The 14,784-nt window shown below is 46.8% G+C and overlaps 1 protein-coding gene across 1 annotated transcript in view; it reads left to right on the top strand.

The window, feature by feature from the left end:
* LOC101486861 (NIMA-related kinase 11) overlaps positions 1 to 14,784 on the top strand; it is a 51,745-nt gene that overhangs the window by 9,621 nt on the left and 27,340 nt on the right. The window contains exons 3-6 of the mRNA XM_076889557.1: positions 7,965 to 8,130; positions 10,038 to 10,156; positions 10,427 to 10,491; positions 11,654 to 11,780. Of these exons, the coding sequence (XP_076745672.1) occupies positions 7,965 to 8,130; positions 10,038 to 10,156; positions 10,427 to 10,491; positions 11,654 to 11,780 (477 nt within the window). The remainder of the gene's footprint in view (positions 1 to 7,964; positions 8,131 to 10,037; positions 10,157 to 10,426; positions 10,492 to 11,653; positions 11,781 to 14,784) is intronic.

Genomic DNA, 14,784 nt, shown 5'->3' with positions numbered 1-14,784 from the left:
AGTGCTGCGTGGCTGCGAGGCGTTGGCTCAGGAAGCGGCGCCGCTGAAGGACGGTTTTCTGACTCTTTCTGCAGGGCGTCATTCAGAAAGAAGCCGACCGTGAGAAGTCTTTGTGTTGTCAGAAAGCAGATGGCGAGCCGTTGTTTAGAGTCGTCATCTCTGCCCTTTTCACCATCTGACAGGTCTCACCCCCCTCTCCTCACCTCCTCCCCCCTCTCGCCTCTCCCTCTCTGATAAATTTGGACTGGGTGGCCTGATCGACGTGTCAGCGTTTGCTCATAAATCTCTGACATCTCCGTGTGCCAGAGACGGACTCGGCCTCACGCCTTCGTGGTTTTCACCGTGTGTCGCACGTCGGGAGTGAGGAAGAGCGCTCCGCTTGATTACGGTGGAAAAAATGAGACTTTAGAGGACAAAATGAAAACGCTAAGCGCCCCAGGTACGTGACCCCTCTATCCGTTTGGATGCGGTTTCCATGGCAACAGAAGTGCAGCACGTGTCACGGCTGAGCGTTGTTATCAAGATGGAGGAAACTCTGAAAAGAAGCTGTCAGTACACTGAAGACAAAGCAGAGAGCAGGATTCATCAGAGAAACCGATGATGGTTTACAGTCCGTGTAGAAGTTTATTAGTTTATTGTGAGCTAACAGAGTGAATTTCAGTTCAATATTTAGTCTGAATAGTTGACAAATTAAATCAAAGTCCTTGTAGAAGTAAAATTGCTACATGTTTAAATTAACGAGGGATGCACATCTCTAATTTTTACCATGAGTTAAAAGCTGGACATAAAGCCTCACCAGTGAAATCTGAGTACAGATCCTTGTGGAAAGCAGGTCGTACAAAGTGTGACCAAAAAATTGTGAGAACACGTCCATAAAAATCGAAACTACTTCTGTAACGCTGGATCTACTGAAAAGTGATCTTTTACATTTATTTTCATCTTCAGGAAGCAGACAAAGTCACTCTGAGGACGGAGCAAAGATCCAGAAACTCTCTCCCCAAACCTAATGTGCAACCATCAGATGTTACATTTAAACTTTGCCTAAAAATGTATATTTTGACAGGATAATGTCCACAGAAGATAATGTCCACCGAAGAAGGCCTCATGGACAAAGATGCAAATCATGCACAGGAAGCTTCTGGTAGCAGAGATGAACTATTGGACATGTTTTTGTTGAATAAAACTGTATGTAGGTTTAAAGGGAATGAAATACATAAAAAATGAATAGTCCCATGGGATAAGATTATTTTCTGCTTACTGAAAGTTAAAGATTGATTAAAGATGCTTCGTTCTGCGGTTTTTTTTTTTTTTTATCTTTAGCGTTTTCTCCAGAGACAAAGAACAGAAGAAGAAACACCTCCAAACAACCAGAAAACCTAAAAGTGGGACACAAATTCTCCAAACTCTCTTACAAAATGCTTGCTTTTAAAATTCATGTGTCTCAGATGCTGGTTTTTACATTTTCATCTGCAGACACTCACAGGATGCAGTGGTTCATTGTTGGATGGCATTCCCGGGAATCTCACAGTGATATCTGCACTGTGGATTTACTGCATGAGGTGAAGTTTGGGTAAAATCCAAAAGTCCCATCTGTTTGTCAGCTGAAACACTGAACACCACATGCGGTGAAACATTTCTGTTCAGTGCAGCAGGTGCTGGAGATTTTAATCACCCTAAATGAGACATTACAGACCGGTCTCACATATGTCGGCAGATGTTTTCCTTTGTCTGCAGTAACCTAGAAAATTAGAAAGTGGAGCTTTTGCAGATGTGGTTAATGTTGCTGAGAAAGTAAACATTAGAATACGTGTAAAATATGGAGAACATAACAGTTAAAAACGCACACATTTTACTGGTACTAAAATAATTGGATAAGCAGAAGAAGATGGATGGATGGACGGTTGGATGGATCGATGATGGATGGATGGACGGTTGGATGGTTGGATGGTCGGATGGACTGACGGATGGATGGACGGTTGGATGGATCGATGATGGATGGATGGACGGTTGGATGGATCGATGATGGATGGATGGACGGTTGGATGGATCGATGATGGATGGATGGACGGTTGGATGGATCGATGATGGATGGATGGACGGTTGGATGGATCGATGATGGATGGATGGACGGTTGGATGGTTGGATGGTCAGATGGACGGATGGACGGATGGACTGACGGATGGATGGACGGTTGGATGGTCAGATGGATGAATGAGTGGATGGATGCACACCTGCTGTATAACAGACACCTTTGTGAAAAGCGTACCAGGCTCTGGGGCGTGGACCCTTTTGGTGTTTGATGCGTAGAGTTGTATATGTCATGCTGTTGTGCGTGTTTAATATCAGGAAGCTGTTTTGTAAATGATTTTCTCAAGCAGCTTGCTGCTGACCCATTTAAGCTACAGGCCGGCTCTATTTAAAGCATCGAAAAAGAATCTCATTTGTCTTCTGCTCCTGAAAGCCGGGAAGAACTTTTCAAATGCAGCCAACAGGAGCATGGATGTCATGTGTGAATGCTGTTTACCCAGAATACAATCGTGTCCACATACTTCTGGCTGTACAGTGACGCTCTCACACAGACAACATGATGCAAGCAGTGACTCTCCTGAGCTCGTCTCCTCTGAGGTTTTAGGAGCAGCTGTGTGACCTCCATCGTCTCTGCCACACCTGGAGTTTCTGTTTTCAGTCTCTGACAGAACACGCTCAGGTTCGTTCAGCACAAACTTCCTGAATTCACCTGAGATCTGCTCCAAAGGTTCGTACACACCTGCTTCGGGTCCTCGGAGTCTTATTCTTGATCTCCCCCAGTCGCGGTTTCTTTGCAGCAGCTCCTCAAAGCCGAAGGCTCTGCCTCCTGTTCTACTTTTAGAAACTCTCGAAACCACAAATAAATCAGCAGTCTGAGAAAGAAGTCCTTTATTAGGTTGATGAGGAACTGTGAGGTCTTTAATGTTATGATCCTGTTTATTCAGGACTACATGTGGAAAAAATCTGCAGTTAACAGGAAGCCAATGAGAAGAAAAACGCCTGCTGTGGCATTTTGGTTCAACTGAAGACGTTTCAGGGAGCTTTTAGAGCAGCCCAATAATACTCCCATCATTTCTCTCATGTCCTGTGAACTCATAATCTGTCTGAGTGATTGATCAGTGTGCTCAAATGTCTCAAACTGCTGCCTGTGCTCGTCCAGCCTGCTGAGGCTCTAAAATCTTACTTCCTGTTGTGCTGATTTATCCACTTCCTGTTAAGCTTTCCCTTCAGCAGGAAGTTGTAGGAGCCAGCTGGGCGGCCTCTCGGAGAGGCTCAGATGCTGGAGGATGCATTGAGATAAAACGATCACCTGAGGGACAGGTGGAACGTCGCAGCAGGCCAGAGGAAGCTTCACCTGGCGACGTGTTTGAATCATTTATGTCTGAAAAGTCAATCAAAACGATTTGTTCTCTTATACCAACAATTTATTATGCTCAACAGCAACTGTGCAGGAGTGAAATAGACATATTAGACGACAGGAATAAATAAAAAAGCAGGAGAAAGGAGCAGGAGTGTTTGAAATCAGTACAAAGAGTTAATAGAGTCTGTGTGAGCGTCCTGAGTGATGAGGGCCACTCAGATTGGTGGGCAGGGGTCGGGGGAGAAGCTGTTAGTGAGTCTGGAGGTGTGGCAGCTGACTGACCTGAGGCGCAGACCAGAGAGCAGTGGGTCAAACAGGTGGGGGGCGGGGTCACCTGTGATGGCCCTGGTTTACTTGAGACAGGAGGATCTGGCGATGGCCTCCAGGTGTGTCAGAGGGCAGCCAGTGATTTTTTGGGGGGTGCTAATGACCCTCAGTGCAGCCTTCCTGCTCTCAGTCGTGGCCCCTGAGTACAAACACAGGAGGATCACGCTCTCCACTGAGGAGGGTAGAGCAGCAGCTCTGGGGTTGAACCCTGAGCTGTAAGCTTGTGTATCTCACCTGGCTCCGCCCTCGGCCTCTGTAACCTCTGCTCACCTTGCTCACATCATGTTTCTGTTCTTAATGTTGCCTCACAGAAAGAAGGTCCTGAGTTCAAATGCAGCGGGAGCCTTTTGGTGTAGTTTTTGTTCCTCTGGTGCTTTTATTACAAACATCATGTTTGATGTCACCAGATGGAAATCGTGGAGTCCGAATAAAAGGAACTACTTCATCTTCATGTTACTGTAGCTCGCTGGTGGGTGTGTCTCCTGCTGACTGTCAGGGTCAGAGTTCATTTGAGTGACTGCGAATCTCTCTATGACTTCTGATTGAAATCCTTCCTTCCTTCCTTCCTTCCTTCCTTCCTTCCTTCCTTCCTTTCTTCCTTCTCTGGTCTCGTTCTGGTTTACAGTTCAGGGTCGGAGCTTGTGTTTCTCTGCTCTCAGCCAAACAAAAACACACGATCTCAGGAGCATCTGAGCGTCGCACTTCAAACATCCTTTCTCCGTAGTTGCATAGCAACGGACGGTCGGCGCTCCTGGCTTGGTGAGCAGCTGAAGAAAAGCCCCTTTCAGTGCACATCACAGTGAGGGCTCAAAGAACTGAATGAAATAGATTTTTTTGCCCATAAATTATAAATTCAGGCTGTGAATTTGATTTCCCAGCAGCCTTTTGGCTTTAACGTGAAATCAAAGGCAGTAACGGCGCCGCTGAGCCGGTAGTTCTTTGAACGGGAAGCTTCTCCCCTGTGTTGGCTCACATTTGTGACCCTCTAAAATGAAGCTGAAGACAGCGGCTTTAACAGAAATCAGTGGGAGTGTCCTGTGGGTCTGCGTAAACTGAATGGATTCAAATATCCATCCATCTTCATCCGCTTTATCCGGGGCCGGGTCGCGGGGGCAGCAGCCTAAGCAAAGAGGCCCAGACCTCCCTCTCCCCAGCCACCTCCTCCAGCTTATCCGGGGGAATACCAAGGCGTTCCCAGGCCAGCCGAGAGATATAATCTCTCCAGCGTGTCCTGGGTCTGCCCCGGGGCCTCCTCCCGGTGGGACATGCCTGGAACACCTCACCCAGGAGGCGCCCAGGGGGCATCCTTGTCAGATGCCCGAACCACCTCAGCTGGCTCCTTTCGAGGTGGAGCAGCAGCTGCTCTACTCTGAGCCCCTCCCGGATGGCCGAACTTCTCACCCTATCTCTAAGGGAGAGGCCAGCCACCCTTCGGAGGAAGCTCATTTCTGCCGCTTGTATCCGCGATCTCGTTCAAATATCCTGAAATAGGAAACAGAAAAAACAAAAGCGGAAATAGGAAAAAATAGGTTTCCAAATGCACAAGGGAAGTGTTTCTGGGGAGACAATAAGCCGACGGACCAGTGTGCTTTTGCAGCGTTTTTCTTATTGCTGGTGTTTTCTTAAGTTGCAGTCCGTTTGGCCTCTCAGGGCCACCGTAAATCCCCTAGATCGTTTTAGGGCACGGTGGTGAGCACTGTTGCCGCACAGCAAGAAGGTCCTGCCCATATGGAAAAGAAATAGTAAAAACGTATATGATTTACTCATGAAAGTGGCCACTTTCACATTACTTTCATATATTGTTTTAGTAAGTATCCAAAACATACAAGTTTCATTATATAATTTTTCAATGGATCTTATATCTATTTTTACTCTTGTATGCTTTTCATACAAGTTTCACACAAGACAGATACAAACTTTATAAGATTTATATATCTCTTTTCCATGTGGGTGAGTTCAATTCCACCATCAGGCCGGGTTTGCATGTTCTGTTCGGCTTCCTCCCACCATCTAAAGTCATGCAGTTAGTGCGGATAGGTTAATCGATTAATCTAAATTGTCCGTAGGTGTGAATGTGAGTGCGAATGGTTGTCTGTGTGTTAGCCCTGCGACATGGCGACCTGTCCAGGGTGTACCCCGCCTCTCACCCTATGACAGCTGGGATAGGCTCCAGCGGCCCCGCGACCCTGAAAAAGAGAAGCGGATGCATGGATGGATTTAACTTCCGCGTCTGACAGCTGTGATCACATTCAAATAAGTTCGTAGTAAAGACCCACTTGTTGCATTTCTGTTACAGGAAACTAACAAGCTGCACGTTCGAATCAGTCGTGAACTTTTTGAATAATTTTCTGGTGGGACAGAGAAGATGATCCCAACATGTACGCGCCCTGACTTTGTTTCAGATCAAATCGGTGGACGTCATGTGTTATCCAGTGTGATGTGATGCAAATCAGCACAGTGTTAGTGAGGTCACAGAGGACCGTGCACCTCTACAGGACAAGAAGCCTTTTGGTAGCAGTCGCCCCCTGCTGGGCATTAAAAATATTTCAGGTTAAAGGTGTGTTGGGTTCATTTCTCACCTTTGTTAAAGACGAGCACCAGAGTGCAGACGGAAGTTTACTTTGCTGTTTTAGTTTCTGTGGAATAATCCTGAGTAAACGTTAAGTACTGAAGTGAAGTGTATCACAGCACGGGAGGGTTTCTAAGCTCATCCAAGTTGACGCACACGACATTCAGAAAAACCAAAGCAGCAACAAAAAACCCACAAAAAGCACAAAAAGGCAAAAAACTACAAAAGACTGAAAAGCAGCACAAAGCCTTTTCGCCTCAGTTGTGTGCAGGATGAAATCAGAGCTCACGTCTCTTTGATCCTTCTGTTCTGCTTTATGAATCAAAGCTCTGAGATTACAGATTCATGGAAGTGTGTGTCTCTGAGTGTGAGTGTGTGTGTCAGTTGGATGATGACTGACACTCTGCTCATCCACATCACTGATGTGCCGTCAGCATCGACAGCATCCAGCTGTTTTCCTTCACCGCGGAAAGTCTGCAGCTGCGGTGCAGAGACAACGACGCCCCCGTTCCCTGAACTAAAAGGTTCAGGCGGGTTCAAGATGACATTTCACAAACAGCTCGCTCTTGTTTTATTTAAATTTTTGCCTTTTCTCAGGAGAAAAGATTCAAAAAGGAAGAAAGGAAAAAATAATGTGACAGGTAAATGGAAATGTGACCTGATTCCTGCATTAATTAAAATGACAAAAACAAAACATGAAAACAAGAAATGATAGAACAAGAGTGGAGCTTTACTAAAGTACACCGCCACTGCTCTGCTACAGCCCCACAGACTGTACAGAAAGGATGGACACAGTCACCGCTGTGCCATGTTGCAACATGATGCTGTAACTCCTCATTTTAATGACGTTTAAACTGATGAGTTACAACATGAAGCTGCCATACAGCTGCTCTGAAGCCGAAAACTCGCCGTACAGGCCAAAACTGTTTTATTTCTGACATCACAGGAGGATGTTGGTGCTTCTAAGCTGCCTTCAGTTTTCAGGCCAGGACTTTTTGCTTTGACAGCAAACCCACAGCTGCCTGTGATGACATCATCAGTCACCCAGACGTTTAACGAGGGGCTCGTATGCGATAAATAAGATGGGATAAAAGAATTTTGAACGGTGCCTCGAGTGGAAAATAAACCGTCTTACTGGTATTTTAAGATACCAAAGTTACTACAGCACGTGTCCGGGCCAGTAAAATCACATAATCACAGTAAGCAGGTCGTATTTTAACTGAGGAATTTCCACTTTGACCCCGTGCTGCGTTTCTGCTGTCTTCACAGCAGAAAGTGAAGCCGAGGGGGTGAGAGCAGGGAGCTAATAAACCAGAGCCTCCATTTCATCTGCTGACCTGCTCACCAATTTAACAAGAGCTGGAGAGACGGCCTGCTCGGTGAGCAGCAGCTGATTACCTCCCTGAGGGGGAGCGGTTTGAGACCACGCTGCTCCAGTTTTTAGCTTCGTGCTGACATTAGCAGTCTCTCCCTCTGGATGTGACCACCAGTTTTTATTGCAGAAATATCATCGCTCCACAAAGTTCTTACCCAGTACGCTGTGTGCATCCTTCAACTTTAAGGCACTGGTTCACATTGAAACATTTCTAAAAGCTCCCTGCCGTGAACATCATGAACGCCATCAGTAAACAGGTGCTTCACACCTGCAGAACGTCCCTCTGACCTGTGTCTCTCATCTAGGAAGGTGCTGAAGCAGATTCCTCTGGGTGACCTTCGACCCGACGAGACGGTTAGAGCCACTCAGGAGGCCCAGCTGCTGTCTCAGCTGCACCACCCGGCGATACTGACCTTCTACCTCAGCTTCCTGGAGAGAGCCGCCTTCTGCATAATCACAGAGTACTGCCTGGTAACAGGAACCAGGAGCACTCACAGGGAGAGACTGAATCCCTTTGATCCAAAACCTCACTTAACAAAAATAATCTCAGTAAATTCAGTTGGACCGCCAGTTAAAGAGGCCACGCCCCCAATAATGCAACCATCAAGTGTTAAAAAACGAACGTGTGAAGGATTTAAAACAGTTGCAGTGACCAGAGGAAACTAGTCTTTGTTTGCTCCTGTTTTAACCTCACTGTTGGAGCCTCAAGTGGACGTTAGAGGAACTGCAGGCTTTGCTTTTCTGCTTCTTATTTATAGCTGAATGTAGATCACTCACAGTAGCTAACGTAGCTAACTACACCAGCTTGTTTGAATGAGCGTTTTAAGTCCCAGAGAGACATGTGGTGGTAAAGTCTTTTCTTTTGGTAGCATTTCAGCATGCTTGGGTTGACTGTTCTCCCCCACTGCCGGCATGGTTCCCATTTTCAGCCTTGGAGCTTGAGGCTTGATTGAAACACTGCCTGTTTTTGGGAGACACGCCTGATGTGGGTTCAAACTCTCGGTCATCTACCACGGGAACATGGGTTTGCGCTAACTCGCTGTCCTTCTGTAATGCGCAGAGTTCAAGCTGCCTTAAGCCAACCTGCCCGACGCAGCTGTTAGAGTTCGTTCATGATCGGGTTTAAAATGCCTCCCTGTCTTACGTTTCTTACACCTGCATGTCTGGTTTGTTTGACGTTGCAGTGAAACCGAGTGCTCTCTTTGTCCGGGGCCGCCGTGCTCTTCAAAAACATCCTCACCTCAGTCACAACACATGAGGAAGTAAGAATGAAGCAACCGTGACAAAAGCTGCAGATCTGCAGGTTTGCATCAGCGAACGTTGGGCCTGTGGAGAGCCCCTCTGTCTGATAAAGACACAATGAAGCAACAGCCTGAAACCGAACCCCCCGCCCCTCCCTCCACGCCATCTTTCACGCCTGCTGTCTCGATGACACCAGGTGCCGTCTTCACACTCAGCCTCTCCACTAATGACTCTCACGCTGCCTTCATCTCCACTCGTGTTTTTCTCTGCCTCCCACACTCGGAGTATCCCCCTCGCCCGCTCGTTTACGTCACCTGACGGCGATCCTCCCCCCTCATTACCCAGCTCTCTCCCTCCTCCCCCGCCTCCTTCAGCATCTCCTGAAGATTTGAATCACTGCTGCAGAACAGTTCACGAAGCTTCCCGTGCTTCTGTGCTGCCAACCGGCTGGTTTTCTGTTCTACAAACACACAGACTGAACAATATTTAGGCCTTTTGTGAGGATTTAGTGTAATTCAACACACTTAAGCATGAACAGGCTGCGCCTTTGGAGATCTTAAGAGCTACTGTTTCTGTTCACCCCATTACCCACAATCCCCTGCAGAGCTGTGGACGACTCTGAGGCATTGCTTCAGCCTGATAGAGTGAGCAGAAAAATCTGATTTGACGAAGAAAAAACCGGAAATCACATCGTCTTATAAAATCCAGAACTGAGCAAACAAAGCTGGAATCACAGCAACGTAAATGTCACGTTTGAACTTTCCTTTAATATCTCAGTAATCTGATTATAATCGTCGGCACATCAGCGGACGGGCTGCAGTTAGCTGCTGCTGGCAGTTGGTGCGGCTCCTTTTAATTGCATCAGTCTGACAGAACGTGAACACGCCAGGCTGAGAGCGAACAGCAGTACCGACCTGTAGCTGGAGCTTCAGCCACACGTTAATGAGCTGCTGGAGTGAAGCTCTCTGGCTGCAGGCGTCCCCAAACTGGTCTGCTGTCAAAGCTTCCTTCATTTCACACAGAAGCTGAGACGAAAGCCTGAGCCACTCAGGAGCTGCTACTGTGGAGTGAAGTGTAATGACACATGCACTTCAGTCAATGAGTGACGCATCACTTCCTCCTCGCTGTGCCCTCAGGATCGGGATCTGGACTGTAAGATAGGAGAGGTGAGACGAGCTGGGCGGAGCCTTCCTGAAAGCCAGGTCGTTGATTGGCTCATCCAGCTCCTGCTCGGCCTTCGCTACATACACGACAGGTGCAGAGTTTTCTATTATTTCCTCTAAAGTCGTCTTTGGCTTTATATGTTTGTCCTGTTTCTGAAGCGAATCTGCTCCGCATGTTTTATCTGCTGACACTCGGTAGTTAAGTAGAAACACGTTTTTGTGGTTTAATGAGATTCTAGGTGACAACAAAAAGTCACAAAAACAGTAACATTTGTAGCTGGTTAATATTAGAACAAACGATTGCAGATTGAAGTGGCTTCAGTCTGCAACCTGCATTTTATCCGCTGTGCTGCTCTCTGCAGGCGGATCCTCCACCGAGATCTGAAGGCCAAGAACATCTTCCTGAAACGAAACCTCGTTAAAATCGGTGAGCGTCCTCTTTGTGCTGCTGCTGCCGCGAAGGCTTGCGGTACTTTCCTCACGTTTGTGCGTGTATTACAAAACTGTCTGCTGCCTAAAAGGGCTTCTTCCTCTCACTAACAGCAACAACAACAAACAGGGCCGCAAATAGAAGCGTGCTTCCAGCTAACGAGTGGGTAGTAACGCGGGAGGAAGTGGGTTTACGCTGAGTGTGTGGAGTGTAAACTCAGCAGATTGTTGCTGCTGCTGCCGTCTGCAGTTTTGAACCAGAACTCTGTGAGAGTTTAGTTTACCAGCTGCACACACGGAGCACCGACGCCACAGAGACGCTGCAGATCTACTGTGCAGTCATGTGAGCGGCGTTACGTTCGGCACAGTTAGTGGTTTCCAGTAGCTGTCAGCAAAGGTGTCGTCTCACTGTGTCACGATCAGCCTTATGTTAATCAGATATTCAAATACATCAGCGTAGAATTAGAAGTTCCAGATCTGTATCCACAGATCTGCTCATTCACTCATTGGCTGTTGCTTTGGAGCTGTCGGGGTCAGTAGCGGACACTCTGGTCCATTTCCATTGGATTAGTGCGTTCTCCAACTTTAAATGTTCATTGTGTGTTTCACAGCTGAGCGACCGAGTGTCTCTGACTCTCCGCGGCTCCGTTGCTGCTACAGAAGTTATTTAAACCTCTGACGTCTCGGCTCAGGTGCTCTTCGTGGTCTCAGAGCGTGATGTTCCCACGTCGAGCTCTGAAGAGCTTTTTGTCACTGTTTGAGGGCTGCTGGAGGTGAATAATGCAGCTTTGCTCTTTATAGACAGAACAAAAAAGCAGAAGACTTGGAAGGAAGCGGGTAAATCATTCAGGCCGAACCTGAAGCTTAGGAAAGGGTGAAACCGGGTCTGAAGCGTGGTGCCGGAAACCTTCACTGCCTGTGGGACAGCTCATTGATTCTTTATGATTTCTGCAAAGCGTGGTGAGGATCACGCAGGTCTGTGGATCGTTCAGTATCTGTGGGATGTATGTACCTGTGATGTTATCGGCCCACCGTGACACAGAGCATGTGTTTGGCGTGTGCAGGTCCAGGTGTTCACGGACCTTCTGCAGGTTCTTTAGATGTTCAGATTCAGTTTAACAGCAGATCAGTCATCAGGATGATGCTTCTCATGTTTCCAGGTGACTTTGGTGTTTCCTGCCTGCTGATGGGATCATGTGACCTGGCCACCACCTTCACAGGGACTCCGTACTACATGAGCCCAGAGGTGCTGAGCCACCAGGGCTACGACTGCAAATCTGACATCTGGTAACCTTTTAAAGGCCCCGTGTGCAGTGTTGGTATTAATATTCCTTTTTGACTGGTGCTCAATTTTGTATTTTCAAAATAGAATTAAAATAGTTGTTATTGGTTATTATAGTTATTTTTATCAGGCGGATGATGTGTGTCTCATGTTCTGCCTTTGGACCTTGTCTCCTTTTCTTCTGACCACACATTTGCAAAGCTCAGCTTAGTTTTTGGTCGTTCGTGACGTTTCGGGTATTTAGTGTCGGATCAAACCGCTTCGGGCGTGATCCGAATCTTTGGCCGGTTTGAAGTTTTTAAGGATTTGAGACCGACTCTGAGATGAGGAGTGTGGCTGCAGGCTGCTGTCTGTGTGGAAGCTCTGAGCCTCCTTCAGACAAAACATGTTCTTTGTCATTGTGAAACAAGATGAAAGGGATTCAGATAAAAAGCCCAGACCTCGGTTAAAGGGAATTTCACACCAGCTTTGTGCAGCTTCATTTCCCTCTGCTGTGATTGGTTCTGAGCTGGAGGCTGTACAGGTGCATCGTGGGAAGGGCTGATGGAGGAACGCCTGCAGGTGGAGAGCAGGAATTCATTTAACTGCTGCTGCTGCAGGAAGGAAAGCGAACGGGCTGCAGTCAGAGACTTTCCTGCAGATTTTACCCACAGATCCAGTTTTCACGTTCTGTACCTGAGGAGGAGTGGAGAGGCGCGGTGCAGGCTGCAGTATAACGAGGAAATGATGCTGAACAGGACACACTGGTGTAAATCACACCACAAATTGTAAATCCTGATATTTTTGTCATCCAGGTTGCTCAGCACAGTTGGTGTACATTTAAGTTTTAGGAGGATAAAGGCGTGCGTTTGTTGTCCCTGCGGTCTGAAGCGGTCCCTGAAGAAGGCGTTTGTTCCACAGATGTTTGTGCAACTTTCAAATTGAATCTGTGACGCAGCCGACTGAGTTTAACATGCAGAGAGGCCTCTGCCAAGATCCAGCGAGGACGAGATGAGCCTGATCTCGCTTGCATCCTTGACGGCAGAGAAATAATCAAAAAGAGCTGACAGCAGCAGGCGGGACAGCGACTCAGACACGCGTTCAGTCGACGTGTGGAGCGCAGAGGTGGCCTGACAGGGTGAAAGATGAGACAGAGAGAGCTGCTCCGGGAAGTCAGCGTGGGACTGACGTTTCCAGTTAGAGTTCAGGACCGAAAGATGCTTTTATTGTGATGTGTGATGTAATCACATGTAATCACGTCTGTTCGGTGAGTGATCGGTGCAGACTGTGCACAACAGGAAATGAGGGAGAATAACAGACAGTGCTCTAAATGAATCACATGAACGTTTTCAGTAACATTACTGCAGTAAATTCAGTAATCACATTACAGTCACAGTTATATAATTACTCATGTTACAAAGGCTCTTCAGGTATCTGCACACTGGGTGGACAGGAATGCTTTCTTCCTGCAGCTGATTTCAGGTCTGTGCTGGTGGAGGAGAGCGGCGGAGCCGTCACATTACTGTTACAGTTACTGTGCAAAAGCGCCGACGCACAGAGTGCTGTCAAAGCTGCAGCAGGTAACAAAGCAGCGACGAGCAGTCAGCACCTGTTCGTGTGTCCACGGCTGAATCACCGCGGCGCTCTGATGCGTCTGGGTCGGTTTTCGTCTTTGCTTTGTGTTCGTACATAAATACTAAGAGAAAGATCGCGTGTGTCCTCGTTAGGATAGGGATTCGTGTTGGTGTGTGGAATTTGTTCCTCTAACTGTTAATCATGTGGTAATGCATGTGTGGTCCTTTTAAGGAGTAACGTGAAAATGATGTAACAACTGGTCTAACGAATCTCCGGCGAGGAGCTGAGTAAACAGCCGTCTGAACCACAGCGATCTCTCTCACCAACACCAGTTTGTGTTTATACCAAAGTCAGTGTAACTTTTAACTCGAATAACTAAACATAAAAATATTTACAAGAATATTCTTATGCAAATTTTAATGATGTGACTTTGATTCAGTGTTTCTCAAATCATCAATATTATTCTCTGTCTCGTGCTTTCAGTTGAATTTTATTTAAATCACAGGAACAGTCACTTCAAGATGCTTTATATCGTAAGATAAAGATCCTGCACCCCAACAATCAAACTTTGGCGACAGTGGGAAGGAAAAACTCCCTTTTAACAGGAAGAAACCTCCAGCAGAACCAGGCTCAGGGAGGGGCGGGGCCATCTGCTGTGATTGGTTGGGGTGAGAGAAGGAAGACAGGATAAAGACATGCTGTGGAAGAGAGACAGAGATTAATAAGAAGGATGATTAAATTACATTTTCCTCCTCAAACACAGGAGATCCAATCTCACACACACACACACACACGCACACACACACATAATATAATATATATATATAAATCTCTGTTCCACACTTAACGCTATTCAATCAGCTACGTAATTTAAATTTATTGCTGCCTGTTTTACAAACTTACTGGTGACCAGTGCTTCCCCTCAGCCTCGTGCTAAACACACCTGTGGTACCTGCTCTAAAGTTCTACCTGACCTTGTCCTCAGGTTTCTTAGACATTTTCAGAAAACTTGACCTCTGACCTTGAGGTCGACGCCCCTGTGCTGTCAGTTTGAAAGTCCTACATGATTCCATTCTCCAGTTCAAAGCCGTGTGTCCGCCCGGCAGATTAGCGACAACAACCCATCAGTAGAATCGATGGGGTGTAACAAACAGTGCACAAGACACAGAACAGAAACATACACAGTTTTTACATATTTCCATCAAGGACAATGGTTGCCAAAAGCAGAGTACTGTACCGTTATTACATTAAATAAAATTAAATACAGATAACAGGCAAACCCACGTTTAGTGTGAATCGGTTGATAAAATAGTGCAAGATACAGATGTAAACATCTGTGTTTGTTGGGAGCAGTTCTGATTGTGCAGTCTGACAGCTGCAGGGAGGAAGGACCTGCAGAAACGCTCCTTCATGCATCGAGGATGCACCCAGGTACCTATAAGAGTCCACTATGTC

The sequence above is a fragment of the Maylandia zebra genome, linkage group LG11 (genome assembly GCF_041146795.1).
Source record: "Maylandia zebra isolate NMK-2024a linkage group LG11, Mzebra_GT3a, whole genome shotgun sequence".
In the NCBI taxonomy this organism is placed as follows: Eukaryota; Metazoa; Chordata; class Actinopteri; order Cichliformes; family Cichlidae; genus Maylandia; species Maylandia zebra.
The sequence above is the reverse complement of the archived record's forward strand: the minus strand, read 5'-3'. Positions and strand labels throughout refer to the sequence as shown.